This window comes from Peromyscus leucopus, chromosome 3, assembly GCF_004664715.2.
Source record: "Peromyscus leucopus breed LL Stock chromosome 3, UCI_PerLeu_2.1, whole genome shotgun sequence".
NCBI classification, from domain to species: Eukaryota; Metazoa; Chordata; class Mammalia; order Rodentia; family Cricetidae; genus Peromyscus; species Peromyscus leucopus.
In genome coordinates this window covers 149,126,050-149,151,882 of record NC_051065.1, presented here as the reverse complement: position 1 = coordinate 149,151,882, position 25,833 = coordinate 149,126,050, and the positions used below count along the sequence as shown (strand labels likewise).

Here is a 25,833-nt window from a genome sequence, read left to right as displayed (position 1 = left end):
ACTTCTATTCACCCCAGCACCCTCCTCAGGAAAACGCAAGGCTCCTAAGGGAGGCAACATACGGTATACCCAGCCTGAGCTAGGAGCTCAGAAAATGGCCTCCAACCCCGGGTCCTTATGAGCATACATGGGATCAGAAAACGATAAATGCCAATGGGTTTTCCTGCAGCGAGATTGTATATCCATTTCATCTCAGCTCTGGACAGCACTTTGCGGGTGTTTGCAAAGACATGATCTCTGGCTTCTTGAGTTTCGATCGCTCTGAAAAACAGGAGGGTGTTGGTGACTGTGGACATTGGGATGAGCTTGGTTAAGGGGAACCAACATTAAGATAGGGAGACAAGGGTCTGAGGTAGCCAGGTAAAGATAGGGAAGGATTAGGTAAAATCGGACGCTACTCACTGGGCAGAATGGGGAGAGACTGGGGCCCGCAAAGCTGGCTACTTTGTTTTTCACAGACTCTGGTGTCTCCTGTGCATGAAGCACTCGGGGGTCACGAGGGGGTCACGATGGCGGCCCCAAGGTGCAGGGACAGAGCAGACCCAGCAGGGCAGGCTGCAGCATGCCAGCTGAGCATGGCGGTGAGGTGTGTGGGTTCTGGCAGGCCATGACTGTTTCTTCCAGAGCTGCTCCCCAGTCCCACTTCTGGTTTTGTTGAGGTGAGGGGTTGAGAGTCGGACTCATTCTGGTTTTCCTTGATGGGAGACAGAGGCCAAGGGGGACCTGAGGGATGGTGAGTGGGGTGCCGATGGAAAGTTACAGACTGCCAGTCTCACTTCACACCCTCTACTGCTAGGAAGTTCTAGCAGACAAAGGGGAAGTCCACGTAAAGGGAAATTTCCCTTTCTCCCCACAACTTCCCCTGTTTCCATACCACCCGGCACTGAAGAAGCATCTTGATCTTCCCAGAGGCCACAGGCCTTTTCATATCCACACTGTGAAGACACACATACACACACACAGAGAGCCCTGTTTTGGAAAATCCTCCCATCATGGCTGAGGGGGACCACACATTCCCCATGTGGATTCACATTTGGCAGCTGCCAGGCTGTTCCAGACGAGCCTTTGGTGTGTGGCTTCGTGCTGCCCAGAATCAGAGTGTCTGGACCCCCAACCCCCAACCAGAGGCTGCAGCAAACCCTGACAGCTCCCTGTAAGTACCTGTGATTTCCTAGGCACGGCCATGCTGACTTTAACCCTCAGAGCAACCCTGCAAACCACACATCATCCCCTTGTCCAGAGTGGGAAACAGGCTCAGAATCTCCCTTGGCTGAGAGACCATGGTAAGGGAGGAGAGGAAAGTCAGGGTGGGTGGGCTGTGCCCCGGGTCCTATTTGCATTTCCCTTCCCGAGATATGCAGGCTCTGGAGCTTTCTCTAGGAAAATCCCAAGGAGAAGGCAGTGGCTGCAGAGGTCTAGGGCTTTGCTGGGGAGCCACAGAGGGCAGGTACTTGGTGGAAAACTCCAGTGTGTGATTCACCCTCCTCCCATGCCCTCGTCACTCCCCTCCCAAGGTCCTCAGTGTCCAGCCTGGGAGTTGGTGGCTCCCATCCCACTGCTCTGGTAAGAGGGCCTGCATCCAGCCTAAGAAGGAGCTTGGATTAGGGGTGGAGGTGGGAGTCAGGGCAAGGGGCTGGGAGCAGGAGGAGAGAGGTCAGAAAGGTCAGGCTGCCCAAGGCAGCAGTCCAGCAAGGCTCTGGGGGCTTTGTCCTGGACAGTGCCTACTAGTTAGGAGGGAGGAGCTGGAGGGGACAGAGAGACAGGGTTAGAAAGCTTGACTTCCAGAGGGCAGATGTGTAATCCTCGTTTATAGACTTTTCAATCTCTCTTGTTGCTTGTGGCATTTCTCTGTCTCTCTCTCTCTCTCTCTCTCTCTCTCTCTCTCTCTCTCTCTCTCTCTCTCTCTCTCTCTCTTTTTCTCTGTCTCTCTCACCCCTCCTCTCTCTCAGTCTCTGTCTTTATCTCTCTGTTTCTCTCTGTGTGTCTGTCTGTCTCTCACTCTGTCTCAGGACCACTGGGTGGGGCTGTGGCAGGGAGGAGCAGGAGAGCTGAAGGTGAGAATTCCTCTTCCAGGTCTGGAGACACTTACTCACTCGGGAGCAGGAGCTCTTGCTGAGCTGAGAGAGCAGGTGAGTGGGAAGCACGTGGAACAGCACTCAGTCGGAGTTCCACAGTGTCTGCTCCCCTAGGTCTGGAGGACTGAGGGCCCCCCCAGAGGCAAGACCTGGCAGAACTGTGTCTGGGCAGGAAGCAGGGAACTGCGGTCCTCTGAGGCCACGGGGAGGCCACCTTTGGGCATGCTCCGATGCTATGCTACCAGTCCGCTCACTATTCACACAGTGGAATTGCTCAGGGACAACCTTGAGTAGTAGGAGAATCCACAGTTGGGGAACTGGCCCTGAGCAGTGGGTGAAAGAGGCGGGTCATCGGCCTGCCAGGGGAGGGCGGTCAGTGCCCAGAGGCAGGAAGGGTGAGTGGATGGATCTGGAACTAACGGTCACAGGTTGGGGGCGCCTGCTCTCAGTCAGCCAGGGCCAGCAGCCAGAGCTCCTCTCAAAAGGGGAAGCCACCTGGGCCGGGACTGGGGCTGAGGAGGGGCCGGGGAAGATGTGGGCTACCACTGTGGAGCCTAGCTGCCTACCAGGTGTGAAGGGCTACGAGGAGCCAGGCTTTGGGGCCATGCACACAGGTATGTGTGTGCAAAGGGACGTGACGGAATGGCACCAGGGTGTGCAGGGGTGGGTGCTGGTATGTGGGTATGGGCCGGAGCAGGGCTGGGTCTCTCTTGTGCTGGGATGGGGGTGAAGGGGTGTGAGCAGAACCCTAGCAGTATGTGGGGGGGGGTGGGCAGGATTTCTGGAGTGCCTCCTAGACCCAGAGCTGACTTCTGTCTAACCTGCCTAGCTCCGAGAGGAGAGTTAAGACTGTACTTTCTAGTCCTTTGAAGACAGAGCCCAGGACACGCTCAAGGGCACCCAAGTATGAAGAAGTCCCTCCCTGGCCCGAGCCTGCCCCAGCCTGGCAAAGCAGGTGGACAGCCTGTAGATCTCAGCCTGTAGAGGACCTTGCGAAGGGGGGGGGGGACACGGACAAGTGGCCTTTGCTGTCACTCAATCTTCCCTAGCAAACAGACTAGAGGGCGGAAGGGCACCGTGGGGGCGGAGCTGTCCTTTTGGATTTGTTGTTGTTTTTGTTTTTTGTGAGACAAGCTCGGACTGTGTGGCTGGTCTGGCCTGGAACTTAACCATCCTGCCTCTACCCCGAGTCCTGGAGATCTCAGGCATGTGCCACCCCACTGGCCCCTGTGCGTTTACAAGTAAGAAACAGAAAAAGAAAAGAGGGCTCTGTGAAGCTTGTTTTTGTGGCTGGCGTCCTCCTGGACATTTTTGTCCCTGAGTCTAACTTAAACGTCCAGTGCTGTGCTTTCAGCCCTCTTCCCCTCCGCTCACCGAGGCTCTGGTCCCTCTCTTCTTTCGAATGCCTTTGCTCTCATTCTTCTGCCTCAGTTTTCCACTCTTACCTATGATACAGGCGCCTCTCAAACATTTTTTGCAGAATTTTTGTTTATTTTTATGTGTATGGATGTTTTGTCTGCATGTATGTCTGAACATTACATGCATGTCTGGTACCTGAGAAGGCCAGAAGAAGGATCCCCTAGGACTGAGGTTATAAGCTATTATAAGCCACCATGCTGGGAATTGAACGCAGGTCCTCTGGAAGAGCAGCCAGTGCTCTTAACTGCGGACGGAGCCTTCTCTCCAGCCCCCGTCTTTTATTTGTAGAAAATTCATGCCCATGGCCACTCATCATCCCGGGTTCTCATTTTCCTTTTCATCCTTGAAAAAGCTCAACTTCAGGCCTGGACAGGGTTCTGGGTTTGCTGCCCTGACTCCACTCTCCTCCATCGTCCCCATCATTCATTCCCTCGTTTGTTCCTTTTCCACCAGGTCTTCCCCTCAAGCTCTTGAGATCATCTTTATCTTTATGTGGGGTTTGCTCTGAGTCCAGCTACCCCATGGCTTACCAAGCAAAGACAACCTGTTATGGTCTTTGACATCTCTTCACCTTTACACCCCGCCCCCCACTCTGCCAATGCGCCTATTGAGAAGGGGTCATTCTCTCTTCTCGGAGATTTAAGGCTCAGGGAGGAGGTGCTATTTGTCTAAGTCTCAGAGCAAGAGCCGGTCCTACCACTTGTTATCTTGGTAAACTGGGTCAGCCCTTCCAGATCCCTTTAACTGAGCATGCGCCGTGTGTGTCAGGTGTCGTCCCGCCGTCCCCGAGCGAGCCCCACTTCCTCATCTGTAATGTGGGTCCACTAGTAACTTCGAGCCTGTCAGGGTGAGCTCTGATAGTGGAGATCAAGAGCCGTATGTCTTTAGCCCCACGGTGACCCAAATGTTGACCCTCATTGTTGTAATTAGCAAATCGGGGTGAACTTGGTTTCCCGTCTGGTGCTTCTGTAGCAGCGGTTTTTCAGCTCATTCATTAGCCCTTTATTTGTTGGTCGTTTATCATTTGGAATGACTCAGGGGCCACTCTGCAGGGTGCCACAGCTTCAGTTCTGTCCTGGTTCAGGCCTCATTGGCTGCTCCCCTGGGACCCAACACCCGGTGGACTCTGGTTCTGCAGCCTGGAGCCCCCCACCTCTGCCTTCTCCCTTGTATCCGAGGCTGGCGCCCTGAGTTTGCACCAGCTGCTCTCCTTACCCCTTTCCTGCACAGAGGTTGCAGTTAAACTCTGAGTATATCCCAATTCCAGGACCTCGCCCTGCCATGCTTTCTCATTCCTGGGATAGCCTGCACCCTCCAAGTCACCTTCAAAAATTTTCCACAACTCTAGCTGCTGCCCACGCCTTTCTAACGGACCTGGGCTTGGGCTGTTGCCTGGGTTAAAAGGACCAACAAATAAACACACAGTCTTCCTTCATAAAAAGGCTCCCTTGTGCTTCCTCAGAGCCCTGGAGGAGTATGGAGTGAGCGGTAGACCTGTTCATTTGATTCCCTGAGTGTCACAGGAGGTGAGGGCCAATGGACAGTGTTTCCCTGACAGGCCGGGCACCTCCCCCTTGGCTTTTACCTGGGAGGAGGGCCAAGTAGTGGCCTCAGTGTGATCAGCTGTGTGGAGGGAGGGACAAGAAAGCAACCCATCGCTTCCAAATGCAATTTACCTCCGGGCAATTGACAAACAGACAAGCCGGTCAGAAAACAGACTGTGGCCTATGGAAGCTTGGGGAGTGTGGGCTTTACAGCTGGATTTTTCGGGGGAAGGGATTGGCAACAACCATCATGGGCAGCTCCTGCCAGACTGTCCTTGTAAGAGCCAGGCACTCGGCATCTTGAGGTCATCTTGAAATGACCACCATCCAAGTGACCCCTTCTGGCCCCAGGATCCCCAACCTCTCTCAGGACAGACAAAGAAACAGCTTTCCTTGAAGGCCTATAGCTGACCCTGATGCCAAGCCCGTCCTCAGCTGGCCTTACTTAGAGGTCCCACCTTCTCCCTCCCTTCCAATCAGAGCCCATAATGAACCAGCTCCCATGTTTACCAGGCTTCCATCGATCCCAACTGCTCAGGAAAGCCCCGTGAGCCACCTCAGTCACACCTGCCCTTTAACCCTGGCACCCATGGCAGCCTTTGAGCCCTTCTGGTCTAGAGGCCAGAGGCCAGGCTGCTGTTATTTACAACTTACTGAAGATCTGGACAGAAGGGCCAGCTGAGATAGTGGCAGGTTATAAAAATCGAAAGGGATTTGAGCTATAAGGTCCTCAATGATGGGGTTTTAATTACAGCTTTAGCCCTGGGTGGTGCCAGGCCAGTCTCTAACTCCTAAAAACCTGCTTTGTCCATTGCTTTGTCTGCCGAAGACTTGGCAAGCTAGAATCTGCTTCCTGTTGGCTCAGCCTCATAACTCTGAGAGCAGAGTGTCACTTGAGGCAGACATGCCATCAGGAGCTTGGGAAGAAAGGTAATATGCCAATAGGAAAGACTGGGCTGGAAGGATCAGGGTGAAGGGAGATGGGTGTACGGGGTGTGGTGTGTGTGTGTGTGTGTGTGTGTGTGTATACGTGTGTGTACACTCCCTCTTCTCCCCTCACCAGGTTTCTGCCTCTCACAGTCCTGCTTTACCTTACAGGGTCTCCCTATCCAGTATGGACAGAAAAGTTGCCGTCCATGAAGATGGCTATCCTGTGGTCTCTTGGGTCCCTGAGGAGGGAGAGATGATGGACCAGAAAGGCAAGGACCAGGTGAACGATCGAGGCCAATGGACCAACAAGATGGAGTTTGTGCTGTCAGTGGCTGGGGAGATCATCGGGCTAGGCAATGTCTGGAGGTTTCCCTATCTCTGCTACAAGAACGGGGGAGGTGAGTTCATGTTTAGGTGGCGTGGTGGGGAGGGTTAGACTCTGCCAGCAGGGTCAGTCCTTCCCTGGAAGTGTGCTCAAATGAAAGGGGGCTGCCATGAGTCTGGAAGGCTCCTGTTGGGTCCCAGCTCAATCTCAGTGTCCCTCATTCTGAACTGGGGGTAATATATTATCCAGGGCTATGTGGGATTTAAGGGGGTCAACAAGCAGAAGCGTGGGGCCTGGATTCTTAGCTTTACCTCTGACGGATGATAATGGCTAATGGGATTCATTCATTCATTCATTCAACTCCTGTAACTGTAGGCCTCTCAGGAACCAAGGCTCTGCTCTAGAGGCAAGCCAGAACTTGGTCTGTGTGCTGCATTCAGATAAAGGCTACAGATCACAGGCAAGAAACACATGTGACCTGTCATGGTGACAAGTTGAAAGACAGGGAGGAAAGGAGGGGAAAGGGAGAGGGACCCTGGGCAGCATCTGAGCACACGTGAAGAATGTGGAAGAGGGACCCTCTGTGATCAGTGGGATTCATTCTTGGGTCTGGACGGTAGTTCTTGTAGAAGTGGCATATTCTTATTATGATATCAGAACTGTTTGTTCCAGGAAGGGGGAAACACATTAGAGATAATTATTGTTTAGAAAAGCATTCTAGACCCTATTTATATTTAACCTTATAAATAGCTAGCAGGTGTGTCCAGCCCTTTGACACGGTTAGGCAGTGAGGGAGGCAACCTCTTGTGGATCAAAAGTAGTTTTGAAAAATTATATCTGTACTAAGAGTATGCAGCCTTTTGATATCATTCCCTTGACAGTACAGCTTAACCTCTTCGGGTCAGCTGGAAGCTGTGGATGGGTCCTGTATCTAGACGGTGCTGTGTCACAGAAGAGGCTGGAGCACAGTGGGGTTGCCATCCAAATGGTCCTGGAAGCAGTCTTCCAAGGCTACCAGGGGCTGACTATGACTGGGCACACTGCAGTCCACCTCACCTTTCTTCTCCTCCTCTTTAACATGAGGGACTAATTCAGGCCTTGGCTTCCATCCTGGAGTCACTTGCTTTTAGGGCTCTAGAAAAATAACAAGAAGGACCAGGAGTTAGTTCTTTCCTTATTCTAGATAAGCTGGGAATAGATTTATATTGGAACATGATGTCACAGATAAACCCAAATGTCATTATTTTGCTTTAGGCTAGAATTGTTCTAACTCCTTGTGATAACAGGTCTCATGTCCCCCTGACCACAGGCCCTACTTGATGGAAATTCATCTTTTATTAAACTATGTGGAGAGACTCATTGATTATTGGTTAATAAACACAGTTCTGCAGAGAAAATGGCCTTTCGAGAGAGTAGAAAAATAATAATGTCTAAGGTTATCTCTGGTTGTGAGAGAGGGGAGCCACTAAACTTAGTCATCCTTAAGAAATGTTTCATCCCGGAGAGAGCCTTCTGTAAGTCTTATTTCTGATGCTAGTGGTTCAGGGAAGAGTCAGCAGCCAGGTCATTGCCTAAGGTAGATCTGAGCAAAGGGAGGGAAACTCTGAAATAGCCTCCCGCTGGATCCCCATGTTGGCTAAGGTCCCCGTGGACATTGTCAGGCTGCTTATGTACACAGCTGGGAACACACCATGAGGCTGTGGCCAGGCAGTGTTCCCAGGCGAGGATTAGATCAGCCCATTTGAGGAGAAGACATTTGCAGTGCTGATGTGCGGGAGCTCAGGAGACAGCCATGTGCCAAGGGTTCCCTGCATTATACCCAGAGCCAGCTTCCATCCAGCCCCAGGAGCGCCTGAGGAAAGCCTATCTCTGGGTCTCCAGAGCTCCACATCTTCTGTGGGGTGAAAGCCCACATTCCAGGGGCACAGGAAAGAAGCTCCCACAGCTGGTAGGAAGGCACCTGTAGCCATAAGCATCCATGGACTTCCTATGAGGGTCCTTCCTTCAAAGTGTGGTATCTGCGCACAAGGGGTATTAGTTAGCCTTTATTCATTCAAAAATTTTCTTTTAAATTTATGTCTGTTATTTTACATGTGTGACTATTTGCCTGCATGTGTTTATGTGCAACCCCTGTGTGCCTGGTACACACAGAGGCCAGAGGAGGGTGTTGGATCCCTGGAACTGGACTTATGGATGGTTGGAATTCACCATGTGGGTCCTGGGAACTGAACCCAGGTCCTCTGCAAGAGCAGTACATCTCTTAATGGCTGAGCCGTCTCTCCAGTCCCATTAACTAACCTTTAAAAGAGATTATGATGCATGCTATGGCATGGATGGTTTTGAAGATATGATTAATGAAACAAATACAACAGGACAAATGCTATGGTTGCATTCATCCAACAAATGCTCTGATTACATGCGAGGTGCCCAGCATAGGCAAATTCATAGAGACAGAAAGTAGAATGTCATTGACAGGGTTGAAGAGGCAGAGTTCATGTCTAATGCATACAGAGTTTCAGTAAGTTCTGGAGCTGGACGCACAGCACTGGGGACACTTTAATGAAAAATTGTACATTTTTTGTACATTTAATGAAAAATGTGTACACTTACACAGTATATACTTTAACATGCACGTACACACTAAGAAAAGAGGAATTCCTCAGCAATTGTGCCTAAGGAAATGTGTTCTAAGGAACAAATTGAACAAGTACATTAGGATGTGGGTGGTTTTCAGTCTGACAAAAAATAACACAAAACTAAAAGCCCAGTGATAAAATACTAAAAAAAAAAAAAGAGATACCATTCCCACACCAGAACATTCTACAGGCGCTGAAGTGGTGCCATGTATTTATTGACACGAAGAGGTTTGCAATAAGAATTTTAGAATGGTGGTCAAAGAACATACAGTACATTGCGTTTGTGAAGGAGCAATGTGTATGCTTATAAGAAATCTGGAGGGAAGGCAGGAGCATCCTAAGATCAGGGCCAGGTGGGTGACAGAGTGAGTGAGACCTTGTGTAGTGAAACAGAGCCAAGCAGATTCTGAAAGAAGAGCTGGAGTACAGCTCCATGGCAGAGCCCTTGCCTGCTGTGTGTGGGACCCTGGGTTGTTGTCCTAACGTGGTACCCACCACCAAAAGATAGGAAGGACAGCAGGGAAGGGGGGAAGGGAGGGAGGAGGGAGAGGAGGAGGGAGGGAGAGGAGGAGGGAGGGAGGAGGGGAAGGAGGGAGGGAGAGGAGGAGGGGAGGGAGAGGGGGGGAGGGAGGGAGAGGGGAGGGGGAGGGAGGAGGGGAGGGGGGGAGGGAGGGAGAGAGGAGGGGAAGGAGGGAAGGAGGGAGGGAGAGGAGGAGGGAGGAAGAAGAGGAGGAGGCAGGCAGGCTCCTGGAAGGCTATACAGTGCTCTGTACTTCCTTTCCTTTTGAGCTCCCTGGCTTTCCTCCGTGGCAGTGATGACTTCAGAGGCATTATGGGACAGCCACATGTGGTGGTCAGGAGCAAAGCCTCAGGGTCAGGATGCCTGGTGTGCGGTGTTCACATCCTCATCTGTACCTTAGTTCTTGTGTTTTTCAACCTGGGCTCAGCTTTCTCAGCTGTCACGGGGGTGACAGCAGGATCTCTCTGGTGGGAGGTGGGTTTATGAGGGTTCGGGTTCGATACCGCTGAAGCTTAGAAGGGGCTCCAACACACAAAACACCAACGAAGCACTAAGATGCAGAGAAACAAGAATCCTCTCCCCATGAGGGACCTCTGGGCTGAGACCATACCTCTGCAGCAGCTCCACAGGTCCCTGCAGGGCTTGCTGCAGGGTCAGCAGATCAAACAGTTCCGGGGGTGGAGGAAAGCCCTCTAAAAACTGTTGGTGGGAAAAGAACACTTCCAAGCTGGCTTCATCTGTTTGTTTCTAGAATGTAGCCATCTTGATAGTTTAATAAGCATGTCAAATTATACAGAACACATGTTTTTCTTTCAAAACTAATATGCGATTTGATTTGTAAAACACAGTAAACAGTTCATTGATTGGAGCTTCCATCTCAAGATTCATTTCTTTCCCTCCAAAGACTTTGCCTGACTTACTTGGGGCTCATGTCAGGGTCATCCCCTGGGCATCCCTGACAACATGCAGCCGGGCAGAGGGAGACACCGTGGGTCTTGGGTGTGTGAGGAAGGAGGCTGAGGGTAGGGATGCTGGAGGGAGGCTCAGGGTCTTGAAACAGCAGTGGCTCAGACTCTGCCTGTCCTTCCACCAGGAGCGTTCTTCGTGCCCTACTTCATCTTCTTCTTCAGCTGTGGCATCCCAGTCTTCTTCCTGGAGGTGGCCCTGGGCCAGTACAGCAGCCAGGGGAGCGTTACTGCTTGGAGGAAGATCTGTCCCCTCCTCCAAGGTGAGCGTCATCCTCCCCCTCTTCTGCCCGTGGACCCACCATCCTGCCTGCCTCTGCTGTTGCTGCTGCTCCTTCTTGCTTCCCGTTCCCAGCCTCACTCTCCATGCTGTCCTCTCGTGTGCTGTGTGAAAGCAGCCTCTCGAGGCCCAAAGCTTAGATGCCAGGGAGAAGGACGTGTCAAGAGAAACAGGACAGAATTATAGGTGCCACATTAGGTGTGGATTTTGGAAGACACAGCCAGGAACCTGAACCTTGACCTTCATCCGCCCCAAGGAAAGTATATCTGTGACTCTGTGTCATGACCCAAACAGGCTCATGAGCACAGCAATGCCAGTGTCTGTGGAGCCTGTCTGTGTCAGTGTTCATGTGAACACTTTACTTGTGTCCCATTACCCAGGGCTCTCATCACTCCATTCTACAGATAAAGAAAGCAGGGCCATTCGCTGAGTTTGAACTAGGGCCCCCTGTGCTCTTTTCTTCTTGTCTCTATTAGGGGCAGCGCGCTCTTCTCTGTAGATCTGTGGTGTAGACACAAGCAGCTGGGGTGTTTTTCATCAGCCTCCTTTAGTGGCTTGGCCAGATCCCTGAGCTGCAATGGAGGGCTCAAGAGCCCCCTTGTCTCTGAGATATCCCATACACCTCAGATGCAGAGAGAGGTCTTTCCTTATGCTAGTCTCTGAAGGACCAGCAGCGGCCAGGATATCCTGGTCTAGGAAGGGACCAGACAGAGCGTGTCTGATGAGCACTGGGTATCCTGGCTCCTGAGAAGGCTGCCTGACCGAACACTGGGGAAAGGTGAGGCGGATTGCAAGCTGCACCTCTTGGGGCATTAGCTGGTCTCTTGTATTATCCAGGAGACCCTTAATGGGGATCCGGACCAGCAAACCACTGTGGCTAAGGGCACTGAGAATTTCCACCGCGTGTTTCCGCCCAGGAGCCCAAGTTCTTCCGGTGTCCCTCTCTCCCACACTGGCTTCCGATGCTCCTGCCCAGCTCACCCTGCTCCCTCCTGCTTTGCCGCTTTTCATTCTGCAAGTAATAGATGATGTCATAGAAAATGCAGGCAGGGAGAAACAGATACAGAGATGGGGATAGCGATAGAGACAGAGAGAAAGGAGGGGGTGGGGAGGAAATGTTATCACTGCAGTGGGAGGGTGGTGTAAGATAATAAACTCAACCTGCTTTCTTTAAGAAGATGATATGGGCACATGTGACCGGCAGACCCTGTGTGGCCTTTTTCTTTTCTTATGCTGACCTCTTTGACTTTCTTTTCTCCTGCAGGCATAGGCATGGCGTCGGTGGTCATTGAGTCTTACTTGAACATCTACTACATCATCATCCTCGCCTGGGCCCTCTTCTACCTGTTCAGCTCCTTCACCTCCGAGCTGCCCTGGACAACCTGCAGCAACTCCTGGAACACAGGTATCCGTGTGTCAGCCCCGCCATGGGGCCTTGCCCATGAGGTTGGTCCACGGGGGCTCCTGACAGAGTGCGTCACAGACCTTGCCTTATGGTTGAGCTGTGTGGGCTGTGCTGTCCGTTCCCCTGGCTGGTCTTCCTGTGTAGCTAGAGACTGCTGGGGGAACCAGTGGGGGATTTTGTACAACCACAGCGTGCCTCCATCTAGTAAACATTCTTGGGTACCTCTTACGTGTCAAACACTCTGTCCAAACTGAGTAGAGGCAGATGGGACCCCACACTGTCTGACCTGGCTATGGGAGAGGTAGATGAATCAACAAAACAAGACTTCACCGTGATGGGTGGGAAAAAAAAAAAACAAAAACAAAACAGGATAGCAATTGTAGAAAAATGGGAGAGGAAAGAGCCCATCTTGAGATCAGTACTGGGGAATTCCAGGGACTAGGCTTTTCGTCTGTAGGATGAAAAATCAGAGTGGCATAATGGACAGGCCAGGGGTAGGCTGTTGATGGGAGCTGCCCACGTGGGCTGTGGCTGTCTGTGCTCTGTGTTGTTCTGGAGGAGGTCAGGGCATTCATAGGAGTGGCCAGACTCACTGGGAACAAGGACAGTGGACACGGGCTATACAGGGCAGAGGAGCTGCTTCTACTGATACCCTGGCTCCTGAGGAAACTCTTGGGCCTAGAAATAGTGGGGAGCTCTGGTTGCAAGGTCAGAGGGTAAGTACAAGGGCATCCATCATTCCTATCTGGTCCCTAACTGATATCCATCCCAACCTTGTTCCCAACAGAGCATTGTGTGGACTTCCTGAACCACTCAGCAGCCACGGGAGTGAACCACTCTGAGAACGTCACCTCGCCTGTCATGGAATTCTGGGAGTAGGTCTTGGGCCTGCTTGCGATATTCCAGGGGCCCTAAGTACAGGGAGCCTGGGTGTCTGGACTGTGCAAGCTTGAACATTGGTGGTGCATACTTAAGACTCTGCATGCTTTCTAGCACCCCCGTCCTCTGCCCCAGACCTTTATCACTTAGAGATAAGGGAACCTTCATAGCCAGCCTTAATTAACTATTTATACCTTCATACTTATGATGAGATTTTGAATGCTGATGCACCTCCACAGGCCGTGTATACTTACCTGCTTTTCCTCGTGGTCTACCTGTGCCCTCACACCAATTCACCCTGCACACATTCAGCACTTACCTGTCTACCCATGTCTTCTCACCTGCCCTTTCTGGATCACCTGATCTCTCTCCTATGTATACCCAACTTCACCTTCATCTTTCGGTGGCAGCACACTTCATCCCCTCCCTTTGATCCTGTGCCATTGCTGGTCTCCCTCTGCATGCGTGGGTCTATGCTCCGACCCTCACTCCCAATTTCAACACCTTCTTTATCTCTCTGTGCAACAGAAATCCTGGATCAGTTAGAAAGACACACACACACACACACACACACACACACACACACACACACACACACGTGGGATTACAGTGATTCGGTCTTCTAATAGTCAGGGGCACTCAGAGCACAGGTAGGAATGTGGCATGGCCATGGAGAGGTTGGGGAGGGCAGGGATGTGGAAGCCCTGGGGAGTGTTATCTGTGGGGTCAGCTCTGAATCAGGAGACTTGGTGACAGAGGCAGATTGTCGCCTTCGGTCTTTCAGCTGGTTATTTATTTTCCCCAATTTCTTAGGAGACGGGTTCTGGGTATTACATCGGGCATCCATGACCTGGGGTCCCTGCGCTGGGAGCTGGCCTTGTGTCTTTTGCTCGCCTGGATCATCTGCTACTTCTGCATCTGGAAGGGGGTCAAGTCCACGGGCAAGGTAAGGTGTCCTGGCTCCTTATGAGTACTTACAGTCACAGACTCCTCAGGGACACTTGAAAGGGTCCCTCCGGAGAGCAGAAAGAAAGAACAGTTTGAGAGAGATACATGTAAGAACAGGTGAAGTTGCAGAAACATTGGGCTTAGCTCGAAACGAGGGGAGACTTTTTCCACCAACAGGGTTCAGAAGACCTGTTTATCTAAGCAATGTTTCGAGCACACTAAACCGCAAGAGTCCCACTTTTGGAGCTCATTAGTTTCCAAGCTGTCAGCAATATGGGGGCGGGCCTCCGACTCTTCTTTGCACGTGCGCATCTGTGTATCTGTCTCCATTATGTATGACAGGGCCACATATTCTTATGACTTGCCTGTTGTATTTAAATGACACACGAAGAAGAGTTTCCATACAGATTAGCAAAGAGAGCCATCTTTGGGGTAAGTGCCAATCAGCGAAGGGGCTTAAGCCAAGAAGCATGGGCATCGGTGGGCTCGTCCTAGAGCGAGATCTCAGGTCTGGGCCTCATTTCCAGTCCAGAGAACTGGGGATGGTGTCTCACACTTTTCAAAATCAGAGTGGCAGGTTCTGAGTGTTCTGATTGCCCTTGTGACTGTCCTCCTTTATGGGGTGACAGGTTGATTTCAGCGTGGAGTCGGAGAGAGTGAAGTCAGGGTAGAGAGTGTTGGCAGGAACCCGAGGCTGCTGGTCGTCACACAATGACCACCAGGAAGCAGAGGGTGTGGGTGGGAAGCAGAGCTGGGTTGTAACAATGCCTGCCTCGAGCTAAGGCCCTTGTCCAAAAGTCCCAGTGCTTTCCAGGCTAACACCACTAGTTGGGGACACTTCACAACTAAATGGTGCTACTCCTTATCCCCTGGGCTGTGGTCAGGAAAAGTAACAGTAAAGATGAGAAGGATGGTGGCGGTGGTGAGGACGCCCTGACAGACACAGATGGTCAGGGCAGCATGGAGTCCCTTTGGAGTCTCTTAGGCGCTCAGGCCATTGCTGCTGCTCTAGTCATGACCTGGAAAAGAACAGTCTGGATTGCCCACAGGTTGCCAGACAAACCTGGCCGCCTTCCTCCTGGAGAGGCACCCACAATCAGGGGTTTTGGGGAGGGTACCCAGGATGGTGAAGGGAGGGGGCCAGGTTGCGGACTTAACGTCGCCTTTGAAAGGTGGGCTGGGAGCGTCTTCCTTGCCTGCTTGCACGCTCCCCTCCTCCCCTCCCTGCTCATGTGTATCACCCTGCTGGGGAGTAAGAGCCACTGGAATGTGTCAAGGGAGGTGTGGAAATTTTCATGTGCTCGCCAGCAGCTGTCTGTATGAAAGTGGAGGTCTGAGCTCCTGTGCTGAATGTGATGGTGTGAGCCGCTCTGCCTGGGGACAGGTGGAGGCAGGGCAGGATAACCTTTGGAGACTCTCTGCCTCCTTCTGCCTTCCCCTGCCTACCCCCAGCTTTCCCCCCTCCCCACCTCCTTCCACCTCCTCTCCTACTTCCCCTGCCTCCTCTTTGCCTTCCCCCCATCTCCCCCTGCCTCCCCTTGCCTCCCTCTGCCTCCCCTGCCTTCCTCCTGCCTCCCCTGCCTTCCTCCTGCCTCCTCCTGCCTCCCCTGCCTTCCCCCAACTCCCCCTGTCTCCCCCTGCCTCCTCCTGCCTCCCTCTGCCTCCCCCTGCCTCCCCTGCCTCCCCCTGCCTCTCCTTGCCTTCCTCCTGCCTCCCCCTGCCTCCTCCCTGCCTCTGGGTAGCCATGCCAGAAGTGACTTTGGCCTGCTTTCCCTCCAGGTTGTCTATTTCACAGCCACTTTCCCCTACCTGATGTTGATTATTCTCCTCATCCGGGGTGTCACCCTTCCTGGAGCCTACCAGGGCATCGTCTTCTACCTGAAGCCAGACTTGCTGCGCCTCAAGGACCCCCAGGTGGGAACCGCCCGCAAGGGGACTGTTAATGGAGATGTGCCCTCACCAGACTAGACTGTACTTTCAAAGTCTTCCCTTGATTTTCCTGTGGCTTAAAAGAAACAGATGTGTACTGGAGAAGAATTAGATATCTTAGAAGAAAACTGTGAGAAAGGACGGGAAGGCTCCTAAAATCCATCACCACTATTAGCATTTTAGTCTGCTCCCCACTCCCAGGTGGGGGTGCATGTGTGAACACAATCAAGATAATTTTACTTAGAAAAGTAGATCCTTTTGATTTAAATTATATTATGAGCCTTTCCATGCTGTTAAATTCACTTTTATTTTTTTATTTTTTATTTATTTATTTATTTATTTATTTATTTATTTATTTATTTATTTATTTGGTTTTTCGAGACAGGGTTTCTCTGTGTAGCTTTGCGCCTTTCCTGGGACTCACTTGGTAGCCCAGGCTGGCCTCGAACTCACAGAGATCCTCCTGCCTCTGCCTCCCGAGTGCTGGGATTAAAGGCGTGCGCCGCCACCACCGCCCGGCTAAATTCACTTTTAAATGTTACCTCAGTTTCTGTATAATATTTCCTCCAAACATTATTTATTCAACAAAAATATCCTGAGGGCCTCTTAATGGCTAGTTGCTGGGGTAGAACAGTGGAGCAAACAGGCCATCATCTCTCTGCCCTGCCGAACCCTGAGCCCTGACCTCAGACACTGAGGTGATGTCTACATTTTAAATAGACATGGTCTTTCAGTATCTGAGGGTGATTGTCCATGACACTATACCCATGGGCTCCCAGGTCTCTCGTTAGAAATGGTGTAGTATTTGTGTCTGACTGAAGCTCATCATCCCACCCCCGTAAAATTATCTCTAGATTTCTTCTAACACCATAATATCAGCTTTCTATAAACAGGCGTTCTATTGTGTCCATACAGGGAACGGTGCTAAGAAAAAGGTTGGTCCTTGTTAGGACAGGTACAATTTTTTTTCTGGATATTTTTCCATCTGAGGGTTGGTTAATGGCCGCCACCCCCATCCTGTGTGTCTGTCACCAGGATGGGACTTAGGCTGCCTGGCTGGGGAGTGTATACCCCATGCCTGACTTTTTAACCTGGTTACAGGGATTGAACTCAGAGTCTCAGGCCAGGACCACTAACCCAGCCCCAGTTAGAACTGATTTTACTCTTTGGTAACTTTGCAGACCCAGAAGTCACTTACCCCTTTAAGGTTTATTTTATTGATCACTACAGGTGGGGCTGGGCATTTTCTTATGAATGTATTGGCCATTTGCATTTCCTCCTCTAGGACTTGTCCGAGCACATTTTTTTTGCTTCCGCCAAGAGGTCTTGGTGGATTTCTTTCTATTTTTATGAGGTAGCCAGGTCATAGTTCAAAAGGTGCCACGCAGACACACTGGCAGAAGCAATGCCAGGGACCCTTCACTTGACCGGGTCCAGGTACACCTGGCTCTGTCGATGCTGCCTGGAATGAAGTAGCCTACACACACTTGACGCTTCCTGAGTAATCACTGAGCCAAACCGAAAATGGGTCCTGCCCTGAGAAGGTGGCTGTGGAGAAAGGGGAGGACTAGCTCCTGGGGAGCAGGATGCAGGCATGGTACTGTGTGGGACATTAAGAGGTGGGCTGTGCTGTAGTGAGGGGCTGCATTCTGCTAGCCACAGCTCTCAGCCCTTGTTGCCTCTACCCTACTACTTTCTTGGGCCTCACGTAGGTGTGGATGGATGCGGGCACCCAGATCTTCTTCTCCTTTGCCATCTGCCAGGGGTGCCTGACGGCCCTGGGCAGCTATAACAAGTACCACAACAACTGCTACAGGTGAGAGCTGCTGGGTTGGGCAGGCGAGGGCGACCCTGCCTCTCTGGGGGCCGAGCCACACCTGAGTGCATACCTTTCTGTTGACCCGGTTTCGCCCACCCCTTTCCTGGTCCCCTCTTCCCCTGACATCTGGTGCGTCTGGTTTTTTTTTTTTTGCTATATCACTGCTCCTTGCTTTCCCATCTTCCTTCTGGATTTCTCCATCTCTCTTCCTCTTCTTTCTCTTTTGCTTTCTGCCTTTTGATCTCTCCTTCTTGGATTGTTTTTTTTCTCTTCTCCATTCTCTTTTCTTCCCCTTCTCTGTCTGACCTCATTTATCCCCACAGGGACTCCATAGCCCTCTGCTTCCTGAACAGTGCTACCAGCTTCGTGGCTGGGTTTGTCGTCTTCTCCATCCTGGGCTTCATGTCTCAAGAGCAGGGGATACCCATTTCTGAAGTGGCCGAGTCAGGTAGGGGACACTGTCCACACACTTCCCTGGACTCTGGGAAGGACAGTCAGGGAACACAGATCCCTCCTGCAGATGGGGAGGAGTCCCAGAAACCAGGGCTAGGACCCTTTTTAGCTTGGGATGGAGGGGTGTTGTGTGGCATAAATGAAGCTTCTAGAACTGTGGGATAGAAGAGAAGAAAAGAGAAGAGGGCAGGAAGAAGAGAGGGAGGGCAGGAGAGACAGACAGGGGTGGAGGGGGAGAGAGAATGTAGGCATATATGAGGCTTTGTCCCAGGTAGAACATAGAATGAACTTACTTGCTTTCCTTAAAACAGCTCACCCACATGTCTGCACACCGAGGCTCACAGATGCACGAGATGCCCACAAGTGCTTGCAGGTACACATAGGTGCTCACAAGCATATACTCATGTGGACACTCAAAAAAATATGCTCAAGATTCATACAGATGTTCACAGATACAGACACACAGAGACATATGTAGATCACAGAAGCACATACTCACAGACACAGACACTCAGTGACATATGGAAGTCACAGACATGCACATTCATGGATGCTCACAGAAGCACACAGATGTATTTAGTCATTCACAAAGAATCATATGTATAAATTCACACACACACACATACACACATGCATGCACACTCAGACATTCATAAATGAACACAGAAACACATAAAAATCCCTGAAGTCCACACTCATAGACGCTCACAGATACACATCAAGGCATGCACAGACACTAACAGATGCTAACAGACAGGCGTAGCTTCTCATAGACCCTATATATGATCATAGACACAGACACTTTTAGATAGACACTCACAGTACACACAAACCTTCACAGAGGCCCACAAAGGCACACAGGAGATCCTCACAGACACAAGTTTCCAGACACACACACACACACACACACACACACACACACACACACACACACACAACACACGCACACACACACAGAAGTTCGCAGACACACATAGACACCAACAGCCTTTCACAGACACTCATTGGCACTTGCAGGCATGCCAAGATGCATAGAGATGCTCCAGGAACTCCTGCGTGCACACAGTGCCAAGGAGGGGGCTCCTCTTCAGGTAGCGAGTGGTTTGAAGTACAGCCGCTGTATTGTGTACCTGGCAGGTCCTGGTCTGGCCTTCATTGCCTTCCCCAAAGCTGTGACGATGATGCCTTTGTCCCAGCTATGGTCCTGCCTTTTCTTCATCATGCTCCTGTTTCTAGGGCTGGACAGCCAGGTATGGAACCTTTGTCCTGGGTCCCTCTTTCAGCTACTGTTTCTCTTGGTATCGCTTTTCCTCATGTACCTTCTCCTTGACCATGGGCCAGAGGCCTCACTCTGGTTCAAGTCTTTTGCCTTGGGTTCTGATGGGTGGCCCCAGGCCTCCCAGAGCTCCTGCTCTGAAAGGGCTTGCCATTTTTCTCTCAGAGTTGAGCCTCCCCCTGTACCTGGGCACTCTCCCAGATGCTCTACAGAGGCTCATCTCCAGCCTCATGGTCCAGCCCCATCCTGTAGCCCTGGGGTACAGAGCCTCTCCCCGATTTCAACCTTCCCTACTGGGATTCCTTCATAGGAGGTTGCAGCTGAGGGAATGGCTGGCTTGCCACTGTCCCTGCCCGCCCCCCCCCCAGTGTAGGCCAATAGAATGATGCATGGCAGGGTCATGTGGGGGTAGCGCTGGGGAAGACCCAGGCCCTGGATGGATAGCTGTCTCATTCCTGTACTCTCCCGGCCCACAGTTTGTCTGTATGGAGTGCTTGGTGACCGCCTCCATGGACATGTTCCCCCAGCAGCTCCGGAAGGGCGGCCGGCGTGAGTTGCTGATCCTGGGTGTTGCAATTGTGTGCTACTTGATGGGGCTCCTTCTGGTCACTGAGGTGAGAAGGCAGGGTGGGACTCCTGACTCTTCAGAGTCATTCCTTCCTTCTGCCCGGGGGCTCACACCCTCTCTGCTTCCTCATGGTGAGGTTGAAGGTCCCACTCACTAGAATCCAAGTGCTGGCGATGGGAGCCACACACAAGGTGCCCTAAGACAAAGGAGACTGAACGGGGTCTGTGACATCAAAGTCTGGAGCTATTCTGGCTTCCGTCAAATGCATGAATCTGCCTGCGACACTGTCTGGCACGTTCCTTTTTGTGTCCCACCTCCCTTTCCGTGGGTCACTCGGCCCCCAGGCAGATTTCCCTCTGTGATGTCAAGGAAGGCTGTTTCGGCTCCTGGTCCCTTTCCCCATTCAGCCAATCAGGCTTCCTCTTGAGTTTGACAGGTGTTCAGGCTAACATCCTTCCTTAGGCTTGCAACACAGGAGAGGACTGCCATAACCCAAAAGGAACAGCGTGAGGGGCACCCGTTCCACCAAGAAGGGGATACTGTGCAGACAATATACCACAGGTCCCCCAGCCCCAGCACCTTGAGGATGTCAGAAATCATTGTCCCAAGGCTGATGGTAGCTCCTGATCACAGAACCAGGCAGAGCAGACGCCTGGTAGCTGTCAAGCGTTTCTCCTGAGCAGGGCAGGCCAGCACATCTCACTGTGGGGGCAGGGGCTGGTCCCCCTAGAACTCAGCTCCCTCTTCCTCCGCAGGGCGGGATGTACATCTTCCAGCTCTTTGACTACTACGCCTCCAGTGGCATATGCCTGCTCTTCCTGTCTTTGTTTGAGGTGGTCTGCATCGGCTGGGTATACGGTGAGTGGGGCAGGTGGCTGTGGAGCAGGAGCAAGATGCTCCGAGGCTGATGAGGGCAGGCTCTGTCTTGGTCTGGTTGCCCTGATTCCTTTTCCTAGGAATGGCAGACATGGCCTGGGGGCCCCATGTCTCTCTTAGAGTTAAGGCAAGGACAAAGCAGGCTTCCTTCCTCAGCGGAATCCCAGTCAGAGGGGACATTTAGGGCCATTTGGCCTGACACCCCCCACCCCCCCCTCAAATTCCTTCATTCCCTTTCCGGCAGCCAAGCCACTCACGCAGGCTTTGTTGAGCACTGGAACGCCGCACAGCTAGTCCTCATGTTCTAAAGGCCGTTTCCCCCATTGCCGCTGTTACACATTGCTTTCCTACAGTGAGGTCACCTCTGTCGTGTCGTGGCTTCCAGGGATGGCCTGGACCCCGCAGCACTGAGATCACTCAGTAGCAATCTCAGTGCCTCATGCTTGGCAACAGCTGGGGTTCCGGGCACTGCGCTTTGCAGGTCACATGCCACACTGCGAGATCTGCAAATCGGCCTCATGCGGTAGAAAGAAGGCTCAGGACAGATGCTCTCTGCCTGAGCTCACACAGCTACTAAACGGAAGTGTCATCTCCTGTCTAGGTCTGTGGTCTCTGCCACAGGTCAGGGACATAGTGCTAACATCCCAAGGCTCAGGGCAGAATGAGTAGCCACCTCATATTAGGGTCTCAGAGGAAGCCTGAATGAGGAGGTTCTTACTTCATAACCCTGGACTTCCTGTGGTGTCCTTTCCTGGCCTTGGAGCTGGCTTCCACCTCCCCACCCTAAGCATTCGATATCTGCCCGCTTCTCCTCCAACTCTTGTACTGACGGCTCTAATCAACTCCACCAAGGAGGTGGGGAAGTTGATAAGTCACACCTCCTGGCAATATTGGGCTTGGAACTTTGGCCTTTACCAGTCAGAGCTGTGGCCCTTTAAGGGCTGGCATTCATGTGTCAGTATCAGTGGGAAGGCAGTGAGCTGGGGTGAGAGGAGCCCCCCAGACATGGCTGCCAGTGAGAGGTTCTTCACATCCAAGGAGACTGCTGCTGCCTGAGACGAGGGCCAGTGTGACAGCTGACGTAAGCAAAGCCAGTCAGTGTCTTCACTAAGCACAAGCCAGCCTGGCAGGGCTGAGCGCGAGGAATCCACAGGTCGGGAATCAGGCGTACAGTTCCATCCCCAGGACTTTTCTCCCCTCTGTGGTGCGGGCCAGTAAGGATTTGCTGGTGTTGGCTCCTTTAGGCTTGTGTATTCCAGTGTGCATAGGACAGACGCTATTCATCCTTAGACAGGACAGCAGAGGTTGGTCCAACAGCTTGTGGGGGGCAGCTTCTGCCAACATCACTGCTCTGTGGCTGGGAGGGTGGGTCCGCATCTCTTTACCTACGGTGCCGCCATCTTTATCACAGGCAGGGCTGGGGGAAGTGAAAGGTCTTTCCCAAAGGTCAAGAAATTGTTTCACCTCTAGTTCTCACCCTTTCTGGCTCAGGGGCAGACCGTTTCTATGACAACGTTGAGGACATGATTGGCTACCGGCCATGGCCCTTGGTGAAGATCTCCTGGCTCTTCCTGACCCCTGGTCTTTGCCTGGTACGTACCCATTGTTCCTTCTCCCTCTTGTCTGTAGAAGACTTGGGATCCGGGGGTTCTTTCCTGCCTGAGCAGAGGGGTTGGACCCTGCTCTCCCGTCTCTCCTGGGTCTCTCATCCATCCTCCTCCATCTAGTCTCCCTTCTGCTCCAGCCCTCCCTCACAGCCCTACTTCTTCCTGATAGGCCTTTCTCCATCTGCCTTGAGCTCTAATTTAACTCCCATACCCACCACCTGTGACTGATAGCTCAATGACACTGTCCTACCTCGGATTCCCCTCAATATGGTTGGGTGGTCCTCTGTCCTCGGCTGTCGGTATAGCCAGGGAAGGACTCTTGGTGGCTACAGTCTTATCCTGCCCCTTTCCCTTTTAGGCCACATTCATCTTCTCCTTGAGCAAGTACACACCTCTCAAATACAACAATGTCTACGTGTACCCTTCTTGGGGATACTCCATTGGATGGCTCTTGGCTTTCTCCTCCATGGCCTGTGTCCCACTCTACATCATCATCAGCCTTCTGCAGACCCAGGGTTCCTTCAAGAAGGTAGGTGGTGGTGGAGGTGAGCAGGTGGAGAAGGCCCCTGAGGGAGGCTTAGGCTAGGAGCACATACCACTTCCCCACATAGGAAAGCCTTGGGGCTACATGGAGACCTTAAAGGCCTTTGAAGAGCAGGCCTCTGGAATCCTAGGTTGTAGAATCTGATGTCAGGCTGATCTCAAAGGCTAGCTAGTCAAGAGCAAACTGCTTAATGGTGGAGGGAAAATAAGGACCAAAAAGCCAGATGTAGAGTACACACACCCTGGATCTAGGAAAACTGCCAAGCATACCCTGGCTCCCGGCTTCTTTGCTTATTGTAGCCCCAACTGGGGTACAGCAGATGGCTCCTGTGTAGTTTGGGGTATGCCTTTCCTGGAAGAAGCCATTGCCAATGACCCACAAAGACATTAAATATGTCTGTCAAAGTCAGACTGTCCAATAGTAATAGAGAGCCGATCTACAGTAGTTTAAGCAAATGGGCTTCTCCAATTCTTACGTATCAGGAAGGTTAGAGATGGGGGGGGGGCTGCTGGCGTTTGGTTTGGCTGCGGACAGGCCACTGGGGTCCAGACTCTTCCTGTATCCTCACACCTGCATCCTGAGCATGTCTCTCCATTGTCCTGCTTACTACTTCCTGGTCACAGTGAGGTTGTCAGGATTCCCAGTTCCCATCATTACAGCTACATTCAGGGCCAGAAAGGGGTGTGTGTGTGTTGACACACCAAAAAAATAACATCATAATGTAGTAGTACTACAGATAACTGGGAAACCACTTAGCAGGGCATATACCAATGGTAATTAGAAGGATAGTAATGACAGTCATGACATTTATTTGTCACTTGCCCTGTGATAGGAACTGTACCATAAGGTGTTCTGGTTACCCCCATTTTACAGATGAGAAAAGTGAGGGGACTAAAGGGATGGAAGAGTTATGTGAGTTACCTGAGATTGCTTAGGCAGTCTAGTCAGAACTGGTACTCAGGAGTTCACACTCTTAATTACCTCTCATGGTCCATTTTCAAATCAGAACCATCCTTCATGTAGCCCCAAGTGTCTGGCTTTGTGCCTGAGGACACCCCCACAAGAGCATCCTCCTGCTCACCCCAGCGCTCATTCACCCCTACTTCTCTTCTCCACAGCGCCTTCAAAGACTCATCACACCGGACCCCAGTCTGCCCCAGCCGGGGCGGCGTCCACCTCAGGATGGCACTTCTGCTCAGAACTGTTCGCCCTCGCCAGCTAAGCGAGAACTCATTGCCTGGGAGAAGGAGACACATTTGTAGGACGTGCCAGAGGCCAGGTGGCTCCAGAGCCAGGGACCTGGTCCAGGCTACCTCCTCCCAGGGATAACCTCCGCCTCCAGCTTGTTGAGACCATGGAGGTCTCTGGACACCCCCTGCCAGGAGCCACTCTTCTGTTCAGTTGGAGCAGCTTGTCACTTCTCAATCCTTCCCACCCGTGCTCCAGGAAGCTGTGTTTGCCGTGCACTTTGAACTCAAAACCCTGACTTTTTGGATTAAAAACTGAGAACCAGACAAAGTGATGTTTTCAAGTTCACACAGCTTGTCAGAGCCCGAGACCCTCCGCTACTCCTGTGCTGGGGCTTGTGAACCTCCGGACTCACCCCTGCCTCAGCTAACAAGCCTGTATGGATCACCTGCCACTGCACACGTGCCTCTTCCTTGTATCCACTTCAGCTGTTTTGTGGGAGGGAGGTCACCTCTACGCAGGCGCTCTGGGATGGGGATGGACCTCGTTAAGTTCCTTTCTAGCCTCTACCTACCAGACGTCTCCCACCTTCTCTTCCTGGGTAGTAGGTCTGCAGGCAGGAACTGCCCTCTCCCCTCCCCCCAACATACACAATACACACACACACACACACACACACACACACACACACACACACACACACACACACATGCACGCACGCGCGCACGCATGCACGCACATGCACACTTTCCTCTTTTCCCTACCTACTCTTCCTCTGGTCCCTTCCCAACCATTTCTTCCCACTTGCCAACTCATATAACATAGCCTCTGGCTTCTGAGGCTTCCAGGAAGGTAGGAGATGGATGAGTTCATGGTGGGCTTTCAGAAGAGAAGGAAAGAGAGGGAATAGGGCACCCAGGACACTGGGCACAGGACCCCACACCCAAGAAAGGATGCAGAGATAAGCATCACCCAAAGACAATGCCCAGTGGCTAGAGTAACAGTCCATGGCCTGGCCAGTGTGGCTCTATTCAGACAGCCTCCAGGCCGTCGTCCCGAGCATCCTCAGGCCATCCTCCGAGTATCCTCACGTTCACCCAGCTCTCTAAGACTTCTCCTTTTGAGAAAGAACATCTGTGAACTCTGAGTACTTCAGCTGCCCTGGCTCCTGGCTGCCCCTTTTGTCTCCTCCTAGGCTGCTATGGGTACCTTGCTAATTCACATTGGACCAGCTAGTGAGATAAAAAGGAAGTCTAAAAGAGGGACTTTTAGAAACCCTGCTGCCGCTGCTGGATGCTATGACAGGAAGTCCAGGCTCCTGCTGTGGGGCCAGTATGGAGCTCTTTCCTGCCACCTGGTGGCAGAGCCAAGCAACACCCCCTTTTGTTTTTTGCCAGTACAGCTTAGAGAGCATCCTTAGAAATCAAGCCAGGTGCCTCCTTGACGCTCATCTGCCACCTGGACCATGGAAGGTAAACTGTCTGTGTGGACACCCCCTCCTAAGAACTGTGTTCTTGGCCTCTCCTTTGCCTTCACCTTCTTGGGCACCTCCAGGGCTCTCTGACTCTTGCTTGCTCCCCCTCATTCCAAGGGACTGGCTGCCTCTGCCACTCTCTGCTGGCACAAGTCTAGCCCCCTGGTGACCAA

General features: G+C 52.0%; 1 protein-coding gene across 5 annotated transcripts; it reads left to right on the top strand.

Moving 5' to 3' along the window:
* The first annotated feature begins 1,514 nt into the window (after window positions 1-1,514).
* Window positions 1,515-25,291, top strand: Slc6a12 (solute carrier family 6 member 12). 5 transcript variants are annotated; one of them, XM_028880412.2, is made up of 16 exons: window positions 1,515-1,563; window positions 2,074-2,129; window positions 6,137-6,366; window positions 10,543-10,677; window positions 11,959-12,099; window positions 12,887-12,974; window positions 13,792-13,924; window positions 15,706-15,840; window positions 17,568-17,671; window positions 17,998-18,122; window positions 19,265-19,377; window positions 19,880-20,017; window positions 20,727-20,829; window positions 22,339-22,439; window positions 22,813-22,983; window positions 24,117-24,517. In XM_028880412.2, the coding sequence occupies exons 3-16, from the start codon at window positions 6,153-6,155 to the stop codon at window positions 24,258-24,260; spliced, it is 1,845 nt and encodes a 614-aa protein (XP_028736245.1). In that variant the 5' UTR covers window positions 1,515-1,563; window positions 2,074-2,129; window positions 6,137-6,152; the 3' UTR covers window positions 24,261-24,517. The 5 variants fall into 5 exon arrangements, with proteins under 5 accessions (XP_028736245.1, XP_028736247.1, XP_028736246.1 ...); XM_028880414.2 differs by lacking the exons at window positions 1,515-1,563; window positions 2,074-2,129 and adding an exon at window positions 2,352-2,470; XM_028880413.2 differs by lacking the exons at window positions 1,515-1,563; window positions 2,074-2,129 and adding an exon at window positions 2,453-2,689.
* The last annotated feature ends 542 nt before the right edge of the window (window positions 25,292-25,833 follow it).

Bases quoted from the DNA above. Each gene is read 5' to 3' on its own strand.
- Slc6a12 (XM_028880411.2), top strand. From the start codon at position 5,943: ATGCCATCAGGAGCTTGGGAAGAAAG. The intron at 6,367-10,542 runs GTGAGTTCATGT...TCCTTCCACCAG, and splicing joins CTGCTACAAGAACGGGGGAG to GAGCGTTCTTCGTGCCCTAC. The intron at 20,830-22,338 runs GTGAGTGGGGCA...TTTCTGGCTCAG, and splicing joins CTGCATCGGCTGGGTATACG to GGGCAGACCGTTTCTATGAC.